Source organism: Fusarium proliferatum (genome assembly GCF_900067095.1).
Source record: "Fusarium proliferatum ET1 genome assembly, contig: FPRO_scaffold010, whole genome shotgun sequence".
Classification (NCBI taxonomy): Eukaryota; Fungi; Ascomycota; class Sordariomycetes; order Hypocreales; family Nectriaceae; genus Fusarium; species Fusarium proliferatum.
The window spans coordinates 1,624,674-1,648,107 of record NW_022194799.1 but is presented as its reverse complement, the minus strand read 5'-3'; the positions used below and the strand labels follow the sequence as shown (position 1 = coordinate 1,648,107).

Sequence of the window (23,434 nt, the reverse complement as noted above, 5' to 3'; positions counted from 1 at the left end):
ACGTCGTATGCTGATGATATGGCCATGTCGATGAGGGGTAACAAGCCTTAAGTCTGGCAGCTGACTTCAGCATGCATCGATTCTTACATTCATGACTTTGGCCAATTATATGCATCACATTATTCTTACTAGCTCTGTATGAGAGTTCAGGTAGTAGCACGCTGCACCCGTTATGCGATGTCCGTGTTAGAAAGAATTGAGAGCCATACTGAGCAAACATTGGCAGTGTGGCCATCCTCCTTGTGACTTCCGTAAACTGGCGGAGCGCATGTATTCAATAAGTGCGTTTGCCCCAATCCCAATAGTGCCAAGCCTCTTGAGGTGCCACAGCTTTCAGCTGAGAGGATAAATTTAGCAAATGCCTTGGTATTCTCCTCTTTCACGGTCTCGGTATCCGTATTGATACGGGCCTCAAGCCATATAAATATACGTGAGTCAGTTCGACAACCGTGGAAATGGGAAACAGCAGCTACAACATTCGACCCGGTCTCCAAGATGTCCACTCACATAACTGTTCTTCCTGCCTCAACAAAGATTGGAAGAGAGACCATCCGCCTACTGTTGGCCTCTCCAGCCAGTCCTACTATCCGTGGCATCTATCGTGATACCTCCAAGGCTCCAGATGAATACACAAGTCACCCAAACTTCAGCTCAGTCAAGGGTGATGTTGCGTCTGAGGAAAGTCTCGATCTCAGCAATTCTGATGCCGTTCTCTATGTCCCGCCGCCAACTTATGAGAACATCGACCAGAGCGAATGGGCCAAGCAAGCAGCAAACAATGTCAAAGGTGCCTTGAAGAAATCGGGCGTCAAGAGACTAGTTGTTCTGTCTGGTCTGGGGTCTCATATTGACCATGGTATTGTATGCAATAGTAACCAAGTCGCCAACTGCGTCGATGCTGACGATGTAGGGCTTTGTCCGCTTGAATCATTACACCGACAAGATTCTCAAAGACTCGGTGCCTGAAGTGACTATCCTACAGTCAACTCATTTCCAGGAAGAGTTTGAGTACATGTTTCAAATGCCTTTGGGAGATCCGCCAACAATCTCATCATGGATCGCACCAAGAAATTTCAAGATCCCGATTGTCAGTCTCAGAGACGTTGGCGAGGTCTGTGCGAATAGCTTGCTCAGCAAGCTCGAGAGCCCCAGTCCTCAAGTCCTCAAGATCTTTGGTCCTCGTGCCTACAGTTCAGTCGACCTGAGAGACATGTTTGAGGAAATCACTGCCAACAAGGTTGAGCTCGGACTTGCACAAGGTGAGGATTTGAAGACTTTCTTCAGACAGATTCTTCCTGAGTATTGCATTGCAGACTTTATGGAAATGATAGAGTCGTCACTGCCTGGTGGATTGATCGCCAAGGAGTATGAGGCTGATGAGAATACCGTGACTGGAAAGGTTGACATGTTGGAGGTTTTCCGCGAACTAGGGGAGAAGTATGGCTGTTCGAAGTAAAGCATATATAGCTTGAACATTGACAGCCCCAATGACTCTCGTTTCAATCAATTTCGGATAAGATGAGATATATTCTTGCCTGCGTGTCCTGTTCGGCGCGGATCATTCTTTCAGGGGTTCGTGAAAGTTTTTTATCCTGCTTTCCTCTACAATCCATCAATTTATGTAAGACGATACACATCAAGCCACGTCATTTAACCGTTGCATTTAATCTCACAAAGTTTCAACCTCATGCCAGTCAATAAACTCTGAATAGGCGGAACAGCCTGATTATGTGCTGCGAGGACTGAGTAATGGCTCAGCAATTGGTCAGACATCTTGGTATGATGTCTAAGTTGTGAGCTAGAAGTGTTATTTGCCGCTGAGACCTGTGGCTGAGAGCTTAAAACAGCCGAGGGAACTTAGAGTAATGGCTCAATCGACTGATGACATTCAGGTCCATCTATTGTAGAATGCTGTAACATCATTCATTATATTATACATGTCACTAAATTCGGTGGCAATTGGCTTCATGTGGCGTGCGCGTATCTATCCGTTGATGCCGATACAGTTTACGTGAATCACGCGAGAGTTTATCCACATCACCACAGTGACAAGGCAGGGGTTTATGCTGCTCTTTCAATTAACAGGCAGCAGCAGCAGCAGCAGATAAGGGTAACAATCGGCTCGAAAATGCCGTGATTCATCAATCTACAAAGGTTCCTTCCTATGGATATAAATGGAGATCCTTGCTCCAAATGCAACGGAACTTATGTTTTTCAGTGTGACCATGATGCTCTTATTAATCTGAAACAGGAAGGTGGCTGGCCATATCGCAAAACTATATGAAGCTTCAAGCCTCCCCCCGCGATTTATATCTTGACCAAAACAACAACATATACCGCCATCACCAGAAAGTATGTGGTTTGCTGGCTGCGCTTCCGCTGCCCTCTTGGCGCTCACCGCCAGAGGAAGCGCGTACAGTATCCCCGCCTTGTCCCTGTCGGCTCGAGCCGACTCGGATTCTGGATCCATAAAAGTTCACAACATCTCGGTTCCCGTCGATCATTTCCACAATGAGACCAAGTATGAACCTCACTCGGATAAGAAGTTTCCCTTGAGATATTGGTTTGATGCGCAGCACTATCGCGCGGGCGGACCGGTCATTATTCTCGCCTCTGGTGAGACTTCAGGCGAGGACAGAATTCCATTCCTCCAACATGGCATCCTGAAGATGCTGGCCAATGCGACTGGTGGTGTTGGAGTCATCCTCGAGCATCGTTATTATGGCACCAGTTTCCCTGTCCCGGATCTAAAGACAAAGAACCTGCGTTTCTTGTCCACTGAGCAGGCTCTCGCTGATACGGCGTACTTTGCCGAGAATGTCAAATTTCCAGGTCTGGAGAAGCACAATTTGACTGCTTCCAACACGCCTTACATTATCTACGGTGGATCCTACGCCGGTGCGTTTGCTGCTTTCGCCAGAAAGATTTACCCTGACGTCTTTTGGGGTGGTATCTCCTCTTCTGGTGTCACTCAGGCTATCATCGACTACTGGGAGTACTTCGAGGCTGCGCGACTTTTCGCACCCGGCGACTGCGCCAAGGTCACACAAAAGCTCACTCAGGTTGTCGACAAGATCCTCACTGGAAGCGACAAGGAGGAGAAGAAACAGCTCAAGATTGCGTTCGGTCTCCTCGGTCTACGCGACGATGACTTCGCAAACGCCATTTCTCGCGGCATTGGAGGCCTGCAAGGCAATAACTGGGACCCTGCACAGGACTCATCTGACTTCGGCATCTACTGCGGCAGTGTTTCTTCTGATGCTATTCTCTATGCAAGCACCAGGTCTCTTGCGCCATATGTCAAGAAGTGGCTCTCAGCTCATGCCAATAAGAACGACGTCAAGTACTTGACGAACCGTTTCCTCAATTATATCGGCTACATGAGGTCAAACGTTGAGTCTGATAAGCAGGGAGGCTGCCAAGGCCAGACTGTGGATGAATGCTACTCTATTCGCGAAATGTATGGCAGCACTAGTCTTAACCCATCATCCAGTGGACGTCAGTGGACCTATCAGACATGTACACAATGGGGATACTGGCAAACTGGCTCCGGAGTGCCTAAGAACCAGCTTCCGCTGGTCTCTCGCCTCATCGACGTTGAGTATAGCACCATTCCCTGCCGGAAGCAATTCAACATCACTGCCGAACCTGATGTCGAGTCTATCAACAAGCTTGGTGGCTGGAACTTTAGCTACCCACGCGTGGCCTTCATCGACGGTGAATACGATCCTTGGAGAGCCGCTACACCTCACGCGATCGGTCTTGCTCCCAGAAAGTCAACTGCCAGCGAGCCATTCATCCTTATCCCCTACGGTGTTCACCATTGGGATGAAAACGGTCTGGACCCTAACGCCACTGAGATCGGGCTCCCTCCTCCCGCTGTTGCCAAAGCTCAGCAGGATATTGTGGATTTCACCAAGGCCTGGTTGGAGGAGTACGACAAGGAGAAGGTGAAGCGTGCGAATGACCTTTAGGCTGCGATGCCTTAATATTCTCTGTACATAGTTAAAATCATGCTTACGATTATGACTTTGACCTCAGTCCTAGCAATACAATTCTCTGATGGTGCACGCCTCTGATTCTAGCCTCATCCTGCTGATACTCTCCATGAGCATCTTCCGTGACATAACTTCCCATGGTTTTTAATGTATATAAAAGTTACGGCATGTTGCTCAGCTAAGAGTCTTAGACAGGCGAGAACAGACGTGACTAGGGATTTCGATGAGTTCGAGACCTCTCACTTCTATCCTATTTCATTTAGGACAAAAACACTTCAGGGCGAGTGTCACTACGAGACACATTGAATGCAGAAAGTAGCGTTGTTCACTTCTATGGCTGTTCACGTAGAGCCAAGGCAACGTCACAAGACAGAGTGTCTTGTGTCTGAGTTCGGAGGAAGCAGCGATATAATGAACCAGAGAATCATATAGAGACATATCACGGAGGCATTGGGTAAGATCAAATGATAATCAATGTAATTGAATTATATCTTGGACTCGAGGTCACATATATACAGCAGAATACTCAAAGATTCATCCCATTCAGGATAGACAGGCTTTTGTCCTTGTAAAAACCTTTCATACACAACCACGCTCAGTGGTTTTCTTAGTTCATGAGGTCACGAGCGTGACGGCGGGCCTTCATGCCACGCTTGGCCTTGCAGCCAGTCTTGGCGGGCTTGGTAGCGGCAGGAGCCTCAGTCTGGACAGGAGTGGCAGGCTCCTGGGCAGCAGGGGAGGTCTCAACGGGGGCAGAGGGCTCCTCAGCAGCAGCGGAAGTAGCAACAGGGGCGGCAGCAGAGGTACCAGCGGCGGGAGCTTCAGTCTGAGCGGGTGTCTCAGGGGCGGCAGAGCCGGAGTCGGAACCAGAGCCAGAGCCAGTGGTGGGGGTACCCTTGGACTTCTCAGCGAGCTTGCCCTGGGTAACCTTGGGGGACTTGATGGTCATGGCAGGGCCGGGGATGGGGTAGCTGGTAGGGCTGTTGTAGAGATCGAAGACGATGCCCTTCTCGGTGGACTTGTACAGCTCAGTTCCGAGGGTACCCTCAGGGAGCTCAGAGCCGGAGCCAGAGATCTCGAGGTTGAAGCACTGAGGGTAGTTCTGAGCACCGTTCTCCTGGCCAGCGGCGTGGAGAGCAATGATCTCGTGACGGAGAACGTAAGAACCGGGCTTGATGTTCTCAGGGATCTCGATGAGCCAGCCGTTGTCGTTGGCAATCAGCTCGTCAGAGGCATAAGTGCCGGGGTTACCGGACTTGACAAGACCAGCCTCGTCGATCTTGAAGAACTTGAGGGTCTCCTTGTCAACGGACTCACAGCCGGCAGAACCGCAAGAGGCCAACATGTCAATGACGGGGCCCTTGTGGCTCTCTGGCCAGGTATCCCACTTGATATAGATCTGATCACCAGCCTTGACCTTGGCGTGACCCTTGGCGTTCTTAGCATCGCGGTGGCAGATGATGTCGCCGGTGCCGAAGGCATCAGGGGCGACGAAACCGTTGTCGGAAGCGGTGGTGGACCAAGCGATGAGGGTCTTGGGGTTCTGGTCGTAAGGAGCAGAGCTAGCATCGAAACCGTCGTAGACGGCGCCAGCAACGTTGATGGAGGAAACGTGACCGTGGGCAGCAACGCCCATGGCACCGGCAACGGCGGCGAGAAGAGTCTTGGAGGTGAAAGAAGGCATCTTGAAAAAGGTGGTTGTGTAAGAAAAGTTGGTCTTGTGGTTTGTAAAGAGTGGTAATATCCGACTGGCGGTTGAAGTGAATGAATGAATGAAACGACTTCTGTCAAAGAAGCGTGAAAGAATGTGCAAGGAGCAAAAAGTGAATGGAATGAACTGCTGAATGAGCCTGAGTGAAGAAAGAGAGTATTTTTGAGATAGGAAGAGGGTGGTTTATATGAATTTTTGGAGACTTGAACTGACGGGTAAAGAGCCTCATGGCTAAACGGATCAGTTTCCCGCCTTGGATAGATTGAGGCAGGGGTGTCATGCTCGGGTCGAGATGTCATCAGGGATGAGGGTGGTCAAGGGCTGCATGGTGTTGGCCAAGGCGGTTTCAGCCCCTGTAGTTTTATGGATATGATTGATCGAGATATGAGCAGATCATGCAAGTATTACAGTGATTTTCATAGTATATTAAAGTTTAGAGTCGCATTTTACCGACGGTATAAGTCGAGGCTAACATCTAGATCTTCACGATAGTCTGTAGATGGCCAAAGTAAGATTGATTATTGCCAAGAAATGGCAGAACGGTCATTCAGTTGAGTACTGCCAACACCGTCCCAAGCGAAGTGACAAGCCCGTCTTGCAAGCGAGCAGTCCATCTCGGCCGAAGAACCGCTGTACCTGAAACTGGGGCAGAAGACAAGATGGAAAAACTCAAGCGTTCTTTTGTTCCTGCTTTAGCGCCGCAGGGGTCACGTCAACGGTGTTTATTTTTCCGCAAGTCCCCATCTCTAGACCCTTGCAGGCCCAAGCTTTGGGTCAGTCATCCTGAGACGATGGAGTTGCTTCTGCCCTTCTCCTGACGTCGCTTCCAACATGTCCCCCTCAGTACAAGTCCAGACGAATGAAGATGGATCTATTAAGCGCTGAATAGATTAAATCAACGGACGAATTAACCGATGTAGACGAGAGGGCCCAGATTCTCAGGTGGCGTCAATCAATACGGTCTTGACAGGTCGGCTTGTGCGTTGTAAGCCGTCTTCTTGGGCCGACTGAACCGATCGTGGTGGTATTCGGTGGTGAAACCGTAAGAGCTTCACGATAACCCTTCAAAACACCAAACAGTCGGTCCACTCTGCAGTGATAAACTTTTAGGGAAACAGTATAGTTTTATGCTTTTCCTGCATCACATACATAATCTTCAACTACCGTCTCTCAACAAGTGCCAGACAATCGCGTGACTCCCGTCAGATAGCGGTGTAAAATGGTACCATGTGAACAAAGTCGTAGTTAATTAGTGTAGTATCTCGGATTAGTATTCGCATTCACTCTTTTTCGCTAATTAACTTTTTTTTTTCTCGCTCTCGCCCATCTAAAAGTCCAAGCTTTCCCATTTTTCCCGCCTAATCTCCCTAAACCCCCTTTCAACAGCTTGGCGACGTTTAATTAAAATTTCCCGCTTCCGTGAATCAAAAACCACCAAAGACAGGAAAAATAGGAACAAAACCAAACAAGTTTCCACGAGTTCGTCTCTGATAAGGGAAAAGATATGCTCACGTCGGCGCAACTTGAGACACAGGGGCCGAGTGTGCAGGGGTCCAGCGGGATTCTGAAACCTGAGAACCTTGGCGAGGAGGAACGGGAACAGAGAGGAGATGACAGTGACATTGAGGGGCGCCTGAAGCCGAGTCTGCAGTTTACGGGGCATCAGCTCTTCTATGTCTTTGGGCTTGATGGAATAGGCGCCATGGCTTTATCCGGGGGTGTGAATTTTGCTTTGGCTTATGGTGAGTTCACAGCTGAAGTCTGAGATGAAAAGCTAATGGGATAGTCATGTACACCACGCAAGACACCATCAAGAACCCAATTCGGTTGTTTCAACTGCCAAACACATTATCGGGAGATGCAGCCGTAACTATTATCGTCCAATGCATTCTCACGTGGTTCGTTGAGATGGGCCTCGTCAGTTACGACCTTTCAAAACGCTCTGTTCAGCCGATTGGCTTTGTTCCTGAGCCCTCGCATCAGTGGCTTCTATGGCTATTCTTCCTCCCGCCAGCATCTGATTCAAGCGATTCCGAAGCTGAAAAGAAAGAGCCTCAGAGAAAACCCACGGTTCCTCCTGTACTTACGACAATCGTACAAGGGGCACTAAGAGGTTTCATCCTCGCTGTCGTGGGCTTCTTTATCCTCTGGCCACTGAGCGTGGGGGTTCTAACGACAGTTGGAGAACGCGATGGTGGGGACTGGAGATACAAAGACCGCTGGACACCACAGGCTTTCAAAGCGGTTCTTGGCGGCGTCCTAGGTTTGCTTACGACGCCTTTGATGGCTTTGTTCTGGCTGATCAAGGCGGGCTGGGAGGGTAATGATGAGAGAGCTGAGGCAAGAGACTCAAGACGGAGCCAATACGCTGAGGCTGAGAGGATGAACGCAAGGAGTTCGAGGCAAAGCCGATATATGGCGGAAGTATAGACATGCATTGGCGATAAACGTGGCGTCGATTGCTTGATGGATTAATGACACGGAATTATAATACACCACTAATTATGCCGGAGCAGGGTCAGGTTAGAAATATGGGCATGGAACGCTGGAAAGGAAATGCCGAACTCCGACGAAAGAATGATAGCAAAGATCACATATAGACTAATAAAAGTATAATATCGCATAAGTCGGGGTGGATGGTACCCCAGCGAATTGCTTGATTGCAGTGTTCGAGAGGCCCAGAGTGGCTTCGATGAATTATACCGTGTAGCCACAGATACGTAAAACGATATGAGCTCACATACCGCTTCTTAAGAAGGCCTTATGTATCATCATAGCACCAGTTAGATCGGTACTTGTTAATCATAGTTCTAGTGTCTCGATAACGTCGACAATGAATGATTGCTGCTTTTTGTTCAGCATGTTACCAATAGTGGCGCGAACGTTGAAGGTGGATATTGCGCGACGGTTGATGATGTCCTGCTGATCTAGGCAAGCAAGAAAGAAAAAGACCTGAAAGAGAAGAGAAGATATTAAATAAACTGAGTAAAAATTACCCTAAACTTAGACTAAATTGCCTAAATATCTTATTGCTTAGGGTCAAGGCCTTGAGTTTTCTTGCCGCCGCTACCCTGGAGAACCTGGTGATATCCCTAAAATTTAGGGCTCCACTGCCAGTCTCCAGATCGGGCATCATTCTCTTTATGGGGTGAAAGCGGCTCATCGGTCTTCTAGTTAGTGTTGATTGTTGATGTCGCTCAATTGACTCGCTGATGAATAATCCTTAATTACAATCTAGAGTTTTAAGAAACCGATCACATTCGCTTAGGATTGAGAAACACCATGATCTCCTCCCAGGCCTTCACCAAAGACGTCCCCATCGCCTCAATCATGGTCCACATCCGACGCGGAATATACCGAATCAACCAGTAAACTCCCGCACACAGCCACCAGATACATTCACCCAAGGTGCCAAAGATTGTTTTGAGCACATCGTAGCTGGTCTTTCCAAAGGCCACGAGGAATGCGCCGATTGCTTTAGGCGCGCCTACGAAGATGGCGCGTACGAGATGGCAGAAGCCATTCCAAACATCCCCAAGAGTGATCCCACGCAGGAAAGTCACAACTGCCATGGTCGCTGTGTGTAGGAGCGAGAACAGCTTAACGAAAATGTTGAGGATGGCTTCGCCGATGCCCTTCAATCCGTTTCCGATCCATTTGAGAACAAACATCACCGCGCCAGGTATGCCTGTCAGGACCTTCCAAAAGACTTTGAAGATGGCCTTGACCAAGCCCTTTAGAAGTGACGGAAGCTCCTTAATGCCCTTCCAAACCTCCTTTGCAGCGTGTTTGAGGGTGCTAGGTATCCCGAGTATCGCGTCCTTGACCTTGCCCGGTAACTGCTTAAAAAATGTCTTCACCCGATGGCGACGCCTCCAAGCAGCACGGCATATCTCTTTCGGCGCATCCCAGGCTAAAAGCTTGGGAAGGTCCCAGATAAGGATTCTGACGAATTTGACGATTCTATTGACAGCTCGTCGGACTCGGTCCATTTGCTTTTTATGTACAGTCGCCCATCGCTTCCACGCGCCGCCGCGAATAGTAGGGAGATAATGTACGATTTCGCGATGACGGTTCGAGGCAGCTAAACGAAGGGCGATCGCTCCATCGGGCGCAATAATGTCGTGTTTCGCGCCGTAGTCTTCGATCAAGACTTTGACCAACGCCAGGTGCCCACGTTCGGCAGCGACCATCAACGGCGTACGCTCAGGCAAGTCTGCAGCGTTGACGGCAGTATTCCCATCCCATGCGCGACCGAACCCATTGACACTTGCGCCAAGAGCAACGAGGCGGCTCACCATGGGGACCTTGCCCACACGCACAGCAGCATTTAATGGTGTCTCACCCCATCGACTTGCAGTATCAGGCGACACCCACCCACGAGCTATGAAGTCGGCGACAATGTAATCGTGACCGTTCTCGATGCCGGAGAAGAAGGCCTTAACGATGTCGCATTCGAGTCGGTGTGCTTCAAGGTACGATTCCCTCCCTGCACTGGAGGCAAGATGCTGGAAGTTCGGCGCGTGACTGGCGGGAGAGCGGAGGATAGGGAGTTCGACGTTTTCAGTGGCTTCGATTCGGTTTAGAAGGTCGTCATTGTTGATGGCTGAGTATGCCGGAAGAGGATTGAGAAGACTTTCATGAACTGCAGCAAGATCTGGTAGCACAGCGTGAGGCATTTCGTAAAATTTCGGGTGATGATCGCCTCGACCTCAGGTAGGGGGAGGGCTAGTATTTGAAGTCATCTCAAGCGTCTGGGCTGCCGTCAAGGCGTTTTCAGCTGCTCTTTGTTGGTCTTTGGCACTGGGTTGCCCATGTAAAGTCGTTCCGAGGTTCTGGAAATTGGGGGCGTTTTCAGCTGCTTGTCTCTGCCACCGCCAACGATCCTGCAGGGTTAGTGGGTGGTATTAGCGTAGGCTGCCTGTAGGGCTGAGCTGTTTAGTGGGCACAGCCACGGATTTTGGCTGGGCTGAAAGAACGGAAACTGTCAAATATTTCTATTTATTGGAACGTAGCAAATTATGCCTATTGTTTAGCTTCTTCCACTTTACCGACTATATGGCAGAATTACTCAGTATGGCTCTGCTAATGTTCAAGAGAATCCCAGCATGGTGGAATAGTTGTGACTCTGGAGGGGTTGTTTACTTCCGAGGCGATTGCGAGCAATTCATGGTAATTAATCGGATGGCAGATCAGAATTTTGAGTGTGAAATTATGGTATACCATAGCAGCATAAATTATTTTATTTAAAGTTCATATAACAATTTTATGGGTATTTAGATCTTAGGTATAATCGCAACAATGTTTTATCATAACCAAGCAGACTGTGGAGCGCAAGTTCGGCATTGCTTCCGAGGCAGTATAGGGTATTCCATGTCAAGATAAGTCAGCCTCATAAACTCAGTCAATCAACGTTGTGAAACCCAAAATCTATATGCTCAGAGTCCATATACAGCCGAGTCGCAATTCGTTTCCGAGACTATAATGACAACATCGGCACTATGCAACCTCTCCATCGCAATGTCAATCCACTCAGATCCATCCTTATCTCAAGGCGTCAATCGGCCCCACTTTGACGACAACAACACCATGGATGTCTATTTGTCATCCCCTAACTAGACTCAATATTCACTCATTATTATCGTTCAATCTTCCAACTCAACTTTCTAGTTGATATTTTCCCTATCAACTAATTCAACATGACGCTCATCAGGATCAGCAACAACAAAACTCTCAAGGGCCACAAGGCCATAATCTTTTCAACCGTTGAGCTACCCGAGGCTCAGATCGACGCTATTCAGAAACAGTTCCCTGATCTGACTATCAAGATTTTTATTCAACCATGGGGTGCACCTCTCGATCCAAGTTTCAAGGAAGAAGAGTGGCAGGATACTACTGTCTTACTGACTGCTACCTTATTGCCAAAGCCAGAGCAGGCGACGCATCTGCAATACGTTCAGCTCACGAGTGCTGGTGCCAACCATCTCATCAAGGATCCCCTCTTTACGGATACAAAGATTCCATTCTCGACCGCTAATGGGGTTCATGGGTGAGACGGCCTTGCAAGATGTCAGACCATGGCTAATTGATAGACCTCAAATTGCGGAGTGGATTATAACTACTTATCTATCTCATCGACTTCACTGTAGGGCGTTCGATTGCTCTTTTTGGAAACTCTGGCTCACAGTTTGATAGTAAAGGAGTACTCGAAGCTTCAAGATGAAGGAAAATGGAAGCGTCTTCATCAGGGTGCTGAAGATACTGAAGACACAGCTGGCAAGCGAATGTCAGAACCCATACTCTCGCACATAAAGGATTTCGATTAACAAGTCTATAGTGGCATCCTAGGCTACGGCAGTATCGGCCGTCAAATAGCCCGTCTCTCGAAAGCTTTGGGCCTAGACGTTCACGCTTACACCCTTCACCCTCGAAACACCCCGGAGTCCCGCCGCGATGACTCCTACACGCCTCCTGGCCTCGGTGATCCAGAGGGTGAATTCCCTAGCAAATGGTTCTCCGGCGGATCCAAAGAAGAGATCCATGAATTTCTTGATTCAGGGCTGGACATCCTCGTCATCTCAGTGCCATTGACCGACAAGACCAAGGGATTGATCTCAAAGCCTGAGTTTGAAATTCTCGGTAAGAAGGGGACTTTCTTGATTAACATTGCCAGAGGGCCTATCGTCAATACCGATGATCTCATCGAGGCGCTTAATTCGGAGACTATCAAGGGTGCGGCGCTTGATGTCACTGATCCTGAGCCTTTGCCGGATCAGCATCCACTGTGGAGTGCGAAGAATGTGACTATTACGCCACACATCAGTGCTGCTTCCTCATTTTACTATACGAGGCTGTTGGATATTTTTAGATTGAACCTTGAGAGGTTGAGTCAGGGACGAAACGATTTCATCAACAAAGTCAATCGGAAGGAAGGTTACTAGAAGCTTCTGAACGAAGATATGAAAAACCATGGAATATGTTTCGGTTTCTTATCTTCTATACAGGATATATATGGAAATAGGAAATATAGACACGCGTGGTTCAGAAAAAGTAGAAGTGATATTGAGCAACGCGTTTACTGAGCCATTTTCTTCTCCATCAATACCCTAATCCTCTGCACCCCAGCAGAACCGTATGTTTCCTCCAGCATCTCTATGACTCCCAACGCAGTGATCTCTGGATCCCACATATCCTTCAAAACCACAGCTCTGACATCTGAAAACTGCACAAACTCCCTTACAATCTCAGCCCAGCGTGCAGTTCCTTCAGGGTTGATATCGTAGTACTCAATCCATCCCCTCCGTTTTGCATCACGAAGATGACGAAGAACAGATAGCCATGGAGTAATTGACTGATGTGTAATGAAGTGTTTATATTCATGATTGGGACCCGGGTTGATGCGTGATGGATTGTTGAGAAGCCAACGGACGAGCTGGGGTGATGACATGGGGAAGATGGTCTTGTTACGAGAGCAGAGAAATTCTGTCGCGTAGGAGAGTAAAGGTGTTGACCCATCCTCTTCCTCTTCTTCCACTGCTGGTTCTTCACGACTCAGGTCCTCGACTTCCTGACAGACATAATCTGTTAGACTGAACTTGGTGGCAAGACACAGAAACGGCCGATGAATAGGAGGCGCTTTCATCCTGATCTCATAAGCCCCGAACGTACTCTTTGCCCAATGATCATATGGATCAGACGGCTTCTTAAGCCAGAGCCAAGAAAGAGTTTTATCCATCTCATCCAGGAACTTCCGCTGAAGGCCTTGGGGATCTCTGATGATATATCGAGCATGCGTCATGGCGAGTGCAATATCAGGATACCACTCATCTAAACGCCGATGATGCTCGATTTCTTCGAGAGGATGCTTCAGACGAAGGACATATGATCTCAGATGTCGAATATGCGGGTCAAAATCTGTAGACTGGAGTGTTTCGAGACGTTTTCCTGCACCACCGTCCATGAGCCAGTCTCGAACTGTACGGTGTATGTAGGTGACCTTGCTCGTCGTGATGAGACTTGCAATATTGGCGTTCTTGTCCTGGAACTTTGGTACACGCATATTGCCCATCGCCTTGGCAACGTGGACGTTCAAAAGCCTTGCGAAGCGAGCTTGGATATACTGTACTGCCGTTCCGCAGCGTCTTTGAATTTCTTTATCTGTCGCTTCCACCACTTCGCGATCGAGAGCCACAACATCATCCTCTTTGAAAAATGCAAAGGCGAGTTCCCAGACTGTCAGTGAGTTCGAGGACTCATCCTTGATAAAGCCTGCGACGATTTCTCTGGCCCGCATGAGCTGGAATAGAGTGGCAGTTTGCATGATCTCCGAGGATGTCTGATCCTTGAACAGAAGCTTTTCGAAGAGATCATCAAGTTCTGTTGGGAGTTCTTTCAGAGTTGTCTCCAAGACTTCGAATTCGCAGTTCTTCTGAAATGTTACGAGCATACGCTCAACTGCGAGTCTAACCCATAAGAAAACTCCGTTGGCCTGTTCAACCACTGTAGTGATTAACAGATGAGTCGAATCCGGATTCTGCTTCATCATTCTTCGAATATGGTCATTCGTTTTCAGTGTATCTGCTGCATAGCAGTACATATCGTCGTAACTCAGATCCTGAAGCTTGGTATTTGGAACAGACGCTTCGAATGCCTTTTCAAAGACATCCCATGGACGAGATGAGAGACAGAGTTTGAGTGACTTTCCATCGTATCTGGATGTTAAGTCCTTGAAGAAGTTGATGATTTGGACATGATCGCCATCAAACTCATCAAGACCGTCGATGAAGAGACAGACGTTCACGCTAGGTAAAGCCGCGTCGAGAAGAGAGTGGAAGGCAGCCTGTAAATCTTGAACAGTCCATTCCAGAGCAGAGTTGACTCGTTCCTTGGTCGTCATCTGTCGCAAGCGACTCCAGAGATCAGGAAATGCCTTTTCAATGAGCTCTGGATCAGAGGACAGCAACTGATGGAGGAGATATCGCAGCAGGCCAGTTTGCGACCTCTGCTGCTGAGATCCACTGGTCCAGAAGAAGAAGCCCGCTGTGTTGACCTTCTTCTTCCCGCCCCACCTACGAAGATGATAGAGCGCAACTGGATGCTGGGAGAGGTATCTCACGAGCGTGGATTTACCAGACCCTGGCTTTCCAGTGATCCAGTAGATAGGACCCAGCTCCGTGGTGCTGAGCCATGAGACGAAGCTGTCTCTGAAGTTCCGGCGCAGAGATTGGTTGATGGGCGAATTGTCAAAGATCCAATCAAGAGTCTTGGCGTGAGCTTCAGTGACTTGACTCTCGCGATCATGCATACTTTTGTATGACAGACTCTCGAGAATGAAGTCATTGATAAGGCCGACGGGAGCTAGCCTCGGGGGTCTCGGGATAACCGGGATCTGCCCGGGAGATTTGCCAGCATCATCCTGAGCAGTTGTTTCCGTGTGCTCAATTGGACTCTCCGTCTCAGTCTCTTCAGACTCAAGGTCACGGCTTGTGAGCTGTAAATCAGCGAGCAAGGGTAGACAGAGTTCACTAGCAACAACACGTTAGCGCACCGTTAGCTCCTGGAGAGCAACCAGTAAAGTCAACTAAACTCACTGTGACGACGGAAAGGTGTCTTGGCATTGATGCAACACTTGACGGAGCCGTGCATTCAGCGCCGTGACATCGTCCAGGGGCCAAAGCTTGCAGAAGCCAGCGACATCGATTGAATCACTGAACGCGTTCAAGACACGGTTGACGTGGACGACGAGGTCATTACCAATCTGAACACAGGCAAACCTGATCAGACTTTTCTCGTATTCTCCCTCTTCACCCTCAACATGAACACGCTTCACCGAATGCGTCAACCCCTCGAGCAAGCGAGCAAAGTCGGTATCACAGCGATCTGTATATCCCAGACTGTGTATCCCTCGCACAGCATGGCACACATCAACAGCCCTAGCGAGGAATTCAGATACAGTGTCAACGTTAGCGCGTGCAGCCATTTTATAAGCTTGTAATGGTGCAGCTAGCGGATTTAATTTATTGAACTATTATGCAAAAGTCCTGTTAATCTTGTCCTCTTGGCATGTGAATTTCACAAAGATTGAAGTTTAAAAACAAAAAGAGAGGTTGGAATGGAATGTGAGATTGGAATGAGGGGTTTAAATACGGTCTCATGTTGGTCACGCGTAAGCAATCATCCCTGCAGCTCCTCTACTATCACATTGCATTGAAACAGGCTGAATTAGCTATCGAGTGCCGGTCTGTGAAACAATTGGTTATAGCGTCCTACAAGGTTCACAGCCCGTACCACGCTTATCAAAAGCGTCTGTTTCGAAACGTCGTATAAGAAACGCCACTCTCCCTGCCAATTTTGACCATCGTCATCGAACAGCACCAGCAAAATGCCTTCTCTTTCTATCTTCGTGGGAGTTCTCTCCCTGTCAACGCTTACACTCGCGGCGGGTAATACACCTGGTCTTCCTCTTGTTATTAATACATGGGGCGGCGATTTCACCGCCGCTACGGATGCGGCCTTCACCGCGCTGGGGAAGAAGGCTTCTGCACTTGACGCGGTTGAAATTGGAGGTACGACGTGCGAGAACAAGCAGTGCGATGGGAGCGTAGGCTTTGGAGGGAGTCCTGATGAGAACTGTGAAACTACACTTGATGCGATGATCATGGATGGTGGAAGCATGAATTCCGGAGCTGTTGCTGCTCTGCGTCGCGTTAAGAGTGCGATTTCTGTTGCTCGACATGTTCTCGATCATACTACCCATTCTCTCATCGTCGGAGACCAAGCTACAGAGTTTGCTATCCAAAACGGCTTCAAGACCACAAGCCTGTCTACCAAAAACTCGGATAAGCTGTGCAAGGACTGGAAGGCCAAGAAGTGCCAGCCCAACTATCGCATCAACGTCAGCCCAAACCCAGCATCAACATGCGGTCCCTACAAGCCTCTCGCCACCCTCACAACCAGCACCATGAAGACCAATAAACAAACCGGCCACGACACCCTCTCTCTCATCACAATCCACAAAGACGGCTCCATGGCCGCAGGAACAACAACAAACGGCGCCTCCCACAAGATCCCCGGACGCGTTGGCGACGGCCCCATCGTTGGCAGCGGCTCCTACGTCGACAGCGATATTGGTGGCTGCGGAGCTACAGGTGACGGCGACATCATGCTTCGCTTCCTCCCATGCTACCAAGCCATCGAAGGCATGCGTAACGGCCTCTCGCCCAAAGAAGCAGCCGAGGATGCCGTTCTCCGCATGGTTCGCAAGTACGGCGATCTCAAGAGCGGCATCGTCGTTGTAGACCGGTACGGAAACCACGGTGCTGCGTGCAGTGGGTGGAATTTCCAGTACAGCTACAGAGGAGGAAAGATGACCAAGACAAAGGTCGTCACTGTGAAGCCGGTGCAGGAGGTACGTCTTGACTTGTAGCCTTGACGAATTATGAATGTGGTTGACAAAGTCCTAGGTTTAACGAGCATCGAGCGCAACAGCATGTTTGTATTTTAGTTGTATCAATCGACAATGGTTATGTCTTTGACTTTAGTAGCGATTTAGATATCCAAAAACGAAAATGGAGAACGATTGTTATGTTTTTGCCATTGATACATGTGATATTTCTCCGTGTTGATGTAACTGACTTAACTGACCCATTCCCACGAATAGTCTTGATATGACGTCAAAAGTTGAACCCACAGCCTCGACTCACCATTTCACAGCCCATCGTCAAGCCGAAAAGGTGCTGACCATCTCTGCCTCACGGTTAGTCAGACTTTTCATGGATAGGAATCACGTACCGTATCGTGAGGTCTTGAAGAATCGACCAACCTCAAATCCGTCCCAAGTCGAATACGATTCTCAGAATCCTTATTTATAGTTGAAGCGTGAATCTGTACAAAATCAGCAGGGCTTCATCTCAGTTTCGCAGATACGCACCATACGTGGTTTGTGAAAAACAATATCGCCGGCTTCATACTCTGTCAAAAGCCATCTTCCACCTCCGTTGTCTTGTAGAAACTTGATAGGGCCGAGTTCCAAGAAACCATTGGACATCATGTTCTTGTTGAATGCGTTGATGCGCTCCTCTTCACTCATACCGCCTTCCCTTGCCTTTTTGTTGAAGGCATCTTCTAATGTTCGACCTAGAGTGTCGCCTTTAACGATTAGCCTGGGGATCTCCGTGTGTTTTGGAAGCAGACTCACTGCCTTCAAGATATATCAACCCACCGCCTTGACGGCTGATATCCCCGATCGGTACCCAAGCTGTCACTGAAGTAGGTTCTCCATATCGCAAGAACGACTGATCATAATGCACCCCAATGGCATTGTTATGTGGCGTATTGTTCCTCAACAGTGATCTTGGGAGTAATTTGGTATTATTGCCCCAGCCTTTCAGTCCAGAAACGAAATATCTCAAGGCTGGATGTCTCGAAAACTCGAGGTAAAAGTCCTCTATATGGGCTTTCTCCGCAAGGCTCGCGAATGAACCTGGGTTGATCTGCTCTCTACCAAAAGGGCCAGCGCCAATACTGGGATAGTTGACACTCTTGTTATCAGGATCGAAGATACCATCAACGGCAGCTGAGTTTGGTTGTAGAACACCACTTGGGCTGAGAAAACGGAAGTACGCTTCCCGGCAACCAAGAACATCAGAGCGGGGGAGGAGTCCTTTCATGAAGAGATAGCCATCCTTCTCATAGCGGGCTCTCAGGTCTTCGATCGGCTCAGATGGGTAGGACTGTTTGAGCTTCCCAATCATGCTAGACTCAAGAATTCCATCGTTGACGAGATAGCCTTGTCTGAAAGTATGCTGAGCAGTTTGTGTCACACTCTGGGCCATAGTGCGGGAAAACAGTCTGGCAGTAATTGATTTGACGTGAAGTGATCTGATATTCGTGGGAGGTCGTCATTTTATCACTTACACGAGGAGGACACAGCTTCATGATTGGCAGCCACTTACACACATGGAAAATGTCTCCGACAACAGATCTTAGTTTCTTGCCGAAAACAGTAAGATTCCGGCGAGACACTACCCAGTCGGACGTGCTATCAGGGCAGCTGGACACAATATGCAGCCACAGAGTTGCGGGGTGCAGGGCTAGTGGAGGTATGCCATCATGAACTCCATCAAACAAGGGTAAGGTTGACAGATTCACGGGAGTTCTATCTTTATAATGAAAAGAAGGGTAGTATTGACCGAGTGTGCCGAAAGAAGCAACTGCTCACGGTAGGTAGGTAGTTGGGGGTGGGGCTCGAATGCCCTACAAGGAGGATAACTTAGTACTAATGTCAAGTAGAGGGACACTTCAGATGACGAATGACAATGGCGGACTTGAGATTTACATTTACGAAAATGTTATAAAGCAGAAAACAAGGATATAATATTCTCTATTGACTATCATCCACATCATCCTACTAATCACCTGTCACCTGTCACCTGTCACATCCTCCAAACTCCCTCTACGTGTAAGCCCACGCAGCGAACTTATCCCCTGCAGTCTGAATCTCAATCCCCTCAATAGTCAAACAGCCACTTCCCGTAAAAGTGCTCGTCGTCGCCTTGAGGACCGCCTCTTTCGTGACTGGGACATTCCTCGCCGTTGGGCAAGCCCAAAGTCCCGGACTTGCGTTCTCCGGGGACCACATGAGTATCGTGACGGGCATCTTACACTCTGAGATGACATGTGCGCGCTGGAAGCCACCCATTTGTGAGCCTGGGGGTCGAAGGGCAGAGTGTGCGGGCGGGTAGGATATGATCCCGTCGGGGGCGACGAAGATGAATTGACCGCCTGGAACTGCGGCCTTTTGTCGTAAGCATGGGCTGGGAGAGTGGCTGTGTGACTTACTGCGAGACCAGTCATGTTTCCATCGACTTGAGTGGAAGTGCCATCGGGGCATTCGGTAGCATTGTCAAGGCCGCAGAACGTGCTGGGTTTCGTGGCGCCGATGATGAAGGCTTTATTCCTTGCATTGATGATGCGCGAGTGAATCTGGGGAAGCGAAGGAGCATAGACAGAGAGTGTGTAGTAGGCATTTACGGCAACGATGGCCAAGAGGAGTAAAGGGAGGAGTCTCATAGTTGCGAATTGCGCGAGGCGCATTTATGTGTTGACATGGAATACGAAAGCCAGTAGCCCGGTTGCTATGATATGACGATGTTGGGCATGGAAGATCTTGGCAAACTCTGATGGATTGGACGAGATATAGATAATTGAGAAAGGGAGGAAGGCCCGAACCTTTTCTACTTGATGCCTTCTTATCTCGGTTACTCCGTACGTCTCGCGGAGATGCCTCAAAGAAGATATGATCAGAATATGCCATAAATAGTTCTTATCTCTTTTCATCTTGACTATTGTAAACCTCTAAAGTTTTGTCGTATTGTCAAGCGAGGTTCCACTCTTCGTCTTCCACTCCACGTGCAGACCTGAGCCATTCTTCATATCAAAGTCGTGGCGGCCTTGACTACATCCTCCCAAGGGACGTTAACACCGTGGACAACCTCCCAGACTCCCTCCAGCCTAACCCCAGGACCCTGAACACATGTACACCTCAACTCGTCATCTGGAACCTCAACAGAGATGCGATAAGTTCGTGTCCAGTTCCCCAGATCTAATGACGCGGCCCGATGATGTTTCAACAAGGACAATGCAGGGTCGAAGTGGCAAGACGGTAAGACCGAGAACACATTTGATCGCGTTGACCATCATTCGTGATCACTCCCCCAAGGCCATGTACTCGGATCGCAGGACCACACCAGCTGAAGATGGCCACAGCAGGTAACAGTAACATCTTGCATTGTAACTAAGAAAATAGCTCATACATCATTTCTATTGCTTCCCAGCCTTGCCCTTTATTCTATTAACAAACCCCAACAGCTTCGCCTTCAAACCTGTGCTCTGCGCCTCATCGGCACCCACAAACCTCCTGACCAAAATATTGTACAATCCTCCAAATGCTAGTGCGATCGCCGTTGATGTGAAGATAATAACGTTGTATGGCATACTGAAATCAGGTGTGGGTAGGTATAGCAGCAGTGTCGTAGTACGGATGTTGAGAACCTTGGGCTCTAATGTCGTGATGACAGCGGCGGCGACGTCGAAACCTCTGTTAGCGTCAGGAGGATACTCGGTGTATCGCAAAATGGACTTTTCGAAATCGTATGTCAGGAAAACGGTGCAGTGTGGCGGAATGCGCATGAGGAGTTCAAGCTGTGTACCCCTTGCGCGGTCGAGTGCGGGACGGTAGTAGATCTCCTTGATCAGATCGCTCGAGTTCGACGAGGGTGAATCGGCAATACGGGCCGAGAGGGTGTGAAGGTAGATACGCATGAACCATGGTAGCGACTCCATATAGACGAACTCAACGTCGGTGTCACTAGGGTTGCTCAAGATGGCCTGTACACCACCGTGTTCCTGGCCGTGGCCGTTGAAGCTGCGATCAGCGTAGAGAAGAGGCGTCTCGGGCTTATTAAGGATCTTGTCCTCGTCTTGTGACTCGGGCTTGACGAGCATGAGGGTGAGTTCGGCGTTTGTATCAAGACTATAGCAGCGAGAGTTTTGGGATCGGATCTCGCGGGCGCCTTCGGTGGTGTAGATGTCACGGGACTGGGGGATCTGAACACAGACAGGAGGAACATCGGGGTCGGTGAGAGGGCATGTGCCCTTCATGGGGCGACCGAAGACTTGAGATAAAGTCCAATCTTGACCGTCGAGACTGTCGGCGGGGTAGCATGCGTGGTCAGAGTGGTAGGATTTGGAGGTATCGCAGAGCAGCTCGTGAGCAGGAGGGGGTCGCGGAATCGGGTTGTCTAGTGCTGTTAGAGGGGCCATGTAACAGATTTAAGGGACATACTTTGAGGCCTCTTGGATCGATTGACATCAAGCACCATATCCACAGTCTCCTCCATCTCCAAGAAGCACTCCCCATCCGCATTGCACTTAGGTCGAACATCAATCGCCATGCTCTGATAAGAGGCATCGAATAGTTTGTGACCATCCAGAAGTGTAGCAATACCAGCCTTGCCCTTGCACGGCAACAACTTCAAGAAAGGTGTCAGATTCTCGGTACAGACAACTTCATGCGGTAAAACACCATGAAGAAGTCTCATGTTCGCAAGCGACGAGTTCGAGTGGTCACCGTCGGGCTGGAAAGACATAACAGGTCGAATCGTTCTCGTCTCATCGATAAAGTTCAAACTGGCGCAGAACAGTCCCGACAGAGCGTTTGTGAGCGTCAACCACTTTTCGTCAGCTTCCTCATCAGTCTGAGCATCTAACCACGCCCAGAGTTCAACACCAGTGCCTCCCTCGCGTGTTCCATCCCACGGTCTAGCACCCCAGGACTGAGCGTCCCATCGTCCTAGCGTAAATCGTAAATGTAGCTCTCGTGTTCCAGCATACTGAAGTATTTGCGCCAATGATCGAGGAAACAGTCGAAAGTTATGCGCTTCAAAATCGGCAATCGATGTATTGGCTCGGAAGTTGAAGCTCGCTAGAAGCTGGGACAGGGGTAAAGGTCGAAGCGTCAATTGCTCGTGATAACCGGAGGCGGCTGCAGAAGTGAGTGCAAAGCCATTTGTTATGGCCAGTAACAGATAGGCCAGAAAGTGGCGCATATTGAAGGAAAAGGGTAAAGGAGTGTGGAAGTCGATCAAGACTTCACATGGCACCTTTGCCCTTGGGAGATCGATTTGGTGTCGTAGCTTGGACAGCTATTGCGACGTGGAGGATTCGATTAGGTAAGCGGTGGATACTGGCAGAAAGTTAGCTTCCCGGCGCGTTCCTCCACATGCCGTCGCATCTTGAATCTTGAGGCCCCGCCAACTTTCAACATCTGCCAACGACGTATTCACAATGGCCGCTGAACAGAGAAAGCTGCTCGAGCAGCTGATGGGAGCATCCTCGACGTCACGAGCCGCTCAACTATCACTCACCGACCCCAAAGTTTGCCGATCATATCTCGCAGGCACCTGTCCACACGATCTCTTCACAAACACAAAGCAGGACATTGGACCGTGTCCGAAGGTGCATAATGAAGGGTTGAAAGCGGAGTATGATGGCCTATCAGATCGGGAGAAGCAGAAATATGGATTCGAGTACGATTATATGCGCGATCTACAAAAGTACATCGATGACTGCAACCGCCGAATCGATGCTGCGCAGAGAAGATTAGAGAAGACACCTGACGAGATTCGCCAGACCAATGTTTTGGTACGCCCCTGTCCCTTGTTTTACGATGCGAGATACTAACCTACGTAGCTCAAATCTATCTCCGATCTTTCAGCTTCCATCAACAACGGCCTCCTCGAAGTCGAAATCCTAGGCTCCATGGGCGAGGTCTCTCGCGCCCAAGATGAGCTCTTCCGCGTCCGTCAAGCCTCACAATCCAAATCCGACCGCGAAAAGGAACTCAAAGCTCTATCCGATACATCTGGTCCCTCAGGCCACCAGAAGCTGCAGGTGTGCGATGTTTGCGGTGCCTACCTCAGTCGACTCGACAACGACAGACGTCTCGCCGATCATTTCTACGGAAAGATGCATCTGGGATATGCGCAGATGAGGAAGACCTACGATGCTTTCCCTAAAGAGATGAAGGGCCGGTCGAGGGCGCCTATGGACGACGATGGACCTGGTGGGCCCAGAGGACCTCGAGGTTCGGGATACAGGAGTGGCCGCGGTGGAAGGGGATACCGTGGAGGATGGTAATCAATGTGTAATTATTTGCTGGGATGTT

The 23,434-nt window shown here is 49.2% G+C and overlaps 12 protein-coding genes across 12 annotated transcripts; 6 read left to right on the top strand and 6 right to left on the bottom strand.

Moving 5' to 3' along the window:
* Nucleotides 1–495: 495 nt before the first annotated feature.
* On the top strand, nt 496–1,456 carry FPRO_11998 (uncharacterized protein; the record flags this gene model as incomplete). Its single annotated transcript, XM_031221533.1, has 2 exons — nt 496–861; nt 911–1,456. The coding sequence occupies 2 exons, from the start codon at nt 496–498 to the stop codon at nt 1,454–1,456; spliced, it is 912 nt and encodes a 303-aa protein (XP_031087083.1).
* An 898-nt stretch (nt 1,457–2,354) lies between these two features.
* On the top strand, nt 2,355–3,974 carry FPRO_11997 (uncharacterized protein; the record flags this gene model as incomplete). Its single annotated transcript, XM_031221532.1, has 1 exon — nt 2,355–3,974. One exon carries the CDS (start codon nt 2,355–2,357, stop codon nt 3,972–3,974), a length of 1,620 nt encoding a protein of 539 aa, XP_031087082.1.
* Nucleotides 3,975–4,605: 631 nt separating this feature from the next.
* On the bottom strand, nt 4,606–5,682 carry FPRO_11996 (putative endoglucanase IV precursor; the record flags this gene model as incomplete). Its single annotated transcript, XM_031221531.1, has 1 exon — nt 4,606–5,682. The coding sequence occupies one exon, from the start codon at nt 5,680–5,682 to the stop codon at nt 4,606–4,608; it is 1,077 nt and encodes a 358-aa protein (XP_031087081.1).
* A 1,531-nt stretch (nt 5,683–7,213) lies between these two features.
* On the top strand, nt 7,214–8,139 carry FPRO_11995 (uncharacterized protein; the record flags this gene model as incomplete). The annotated part of the gene is made up of 2 exons (XM_031221530.1): nt 7,214–7,451; nt 7,496–8,139. 2 exons carry the CDS (start codon nt 7,214–7,216, stop codon nt 8,137–8,139), a joined length of 882 nt encoding a protein of 293 aa, XP_031087080.1.
* An 824-nt stretch (nt 8,140–8,963) lies between these two features.
* On the bottom strand, nt 8,964–10,388 carry FPRO_11994 (uncharacterized protein; the record flags this gene model as incomplete). Its single annotated transcript, XM_031221529.1, has 1 exon — nt 8,964–10,388. The coding sequence occupies one exon, from the start codon at nt 10,386–10,388 to the stop codon at nt 8,964–8,966; it is 1,425 nt and encodes a 474-aa protein (XP_031087079.1).
* Nucleotides 10,389–11,408: 1,020 nt separating this feature from the next.
* Nucleotides 11,409–12,650, top strand: FPRO_11993 (uncharacterized protein; the record flags this gene model as incomplete). Its single annotated transcript, XM_031221528.1, has 4 exons — nt 11,409–11,758; nt 11,802–11,854; nt 11,905–11,995; nt 12,047–12,650. 4 exons carry the CDS (start codon nt 11,409–11,411, stop codon nt 12,648–12,650), a joined length of 1,098 nt encoding a protein of 365 aa, XP_031087078.1.
* A 134-nt stretch (nt 12,651–12,784) lies between these two features.
* FPRO_11992 (uncharacterized protein) lies at nt 12,785–15,688 on the bottom strand (the record flags this gene model as incomplete). The annotated part of the gene is made up of 2 exons (XM_031221527.1): nt 12,785–15,233; nt 15,300–15,688. 2 exons carry the CDS (start codon nt 15,686–15,688, stop codon nt 12,785–12,787), a joined length of 2,838 nt encoding a protein of 945 aa, XP_031087077.1.
* Nucleotides 15,689–16,090: 402 nt separating this feature from the next.
* On the top strand, nt 16,091–17,177 carry FPRO_11991 (putative glycosylasparaginase; the record flags this gene model as incomplete). Its single annotated transcript, XM_031221526.1, has 2 exons — nt 16,091–17,116; nt 17,172–17,177. The coding sequence occupies 2 exons, from the start codon at nt 16,091–16,093 to the stop codon at nt 17,175–17,177; spliced, it is 1,032 nt and encodes a 343-aa protein (XP_031087076.1).
* A 238-nt stretch (nt 17,178–17,415) lies between these two features.
* Nucleotides 17,416–18,542, bottom strand: FPRO_11990 (uncharacterized protein; the record flags this gene model as incomplete). Its single annotated transcript, XM_031221524.1, has 4 exons — nt 17,416–17,454; nt 17,500–17,592; nt 17,639–17,856; nt 17,906–18,542. The coding sequence occupies 4 exons, from the start codon at nt 18,540–18,542 to the stop codon at nt 17,416–17,418; spliced, it is 987 nt and encodes a 328-aa protein (XP_031087075.1).
* Nucleotides 18,543–19,162: 620 nt separating this feature from the next.
* On the bottom strand, nt 19,163–19,779 carry FPRO_11989 (uncharacterized protein; the record flags this gene model as incomplete). Its single annotated transcript, XM_031221523.1, has 2 exons — nt 19,163–19,504; nt 19,549–19,779. The coding sequence occupies 2 exons, from the start codon at nt 19,777–19,779 to the stop codon at nt 19,163–19,165; spliced, it is 573 nt and encodes a 190-aa protein (XP_031087074.1).
* A 750-nt stretch (nt 19,780–20,529) lies between these two features.
* FPRO_11988 (uncharacterized protein) lies at nt 20,530–22,316 on the bottom strand (the record flags this gene model as incomplete). Its single annotated transcript, XM_031221522.1, has 2 exons — nt 20,530–21,509; nt 21,554–22,316. 2 exons carry the CDS (start codon nt 22,314–22,316, stop codon nt 20,530–20,532), a joined length of 1,743 nt encoding a protein of 580 aa, XP_031087073.1.
* Nucleotides 22,317–22,554: 238 nt separating this feature from the next.
* FPRO_11987 (putative U1 snRNP protein) lies at nt 22,555–23,406 on the top strand (the record flags this gene model as incomplete). Its single annotated transcript, XM_031221521.1, has 2 exons — nt 22,555–22,911; nt 22,960–23,406. The coding sequence occupies 2 exons, from the start codon at nt 22,555–22,557 to the stop codon at nt 23,404–23,406; spliced, it is 804 nt and encodes a 267-aa protein (XP_031087072.1).
* Between the last annotated feature and the right edge of the window lie 28 nt (nt 23,407–23,434).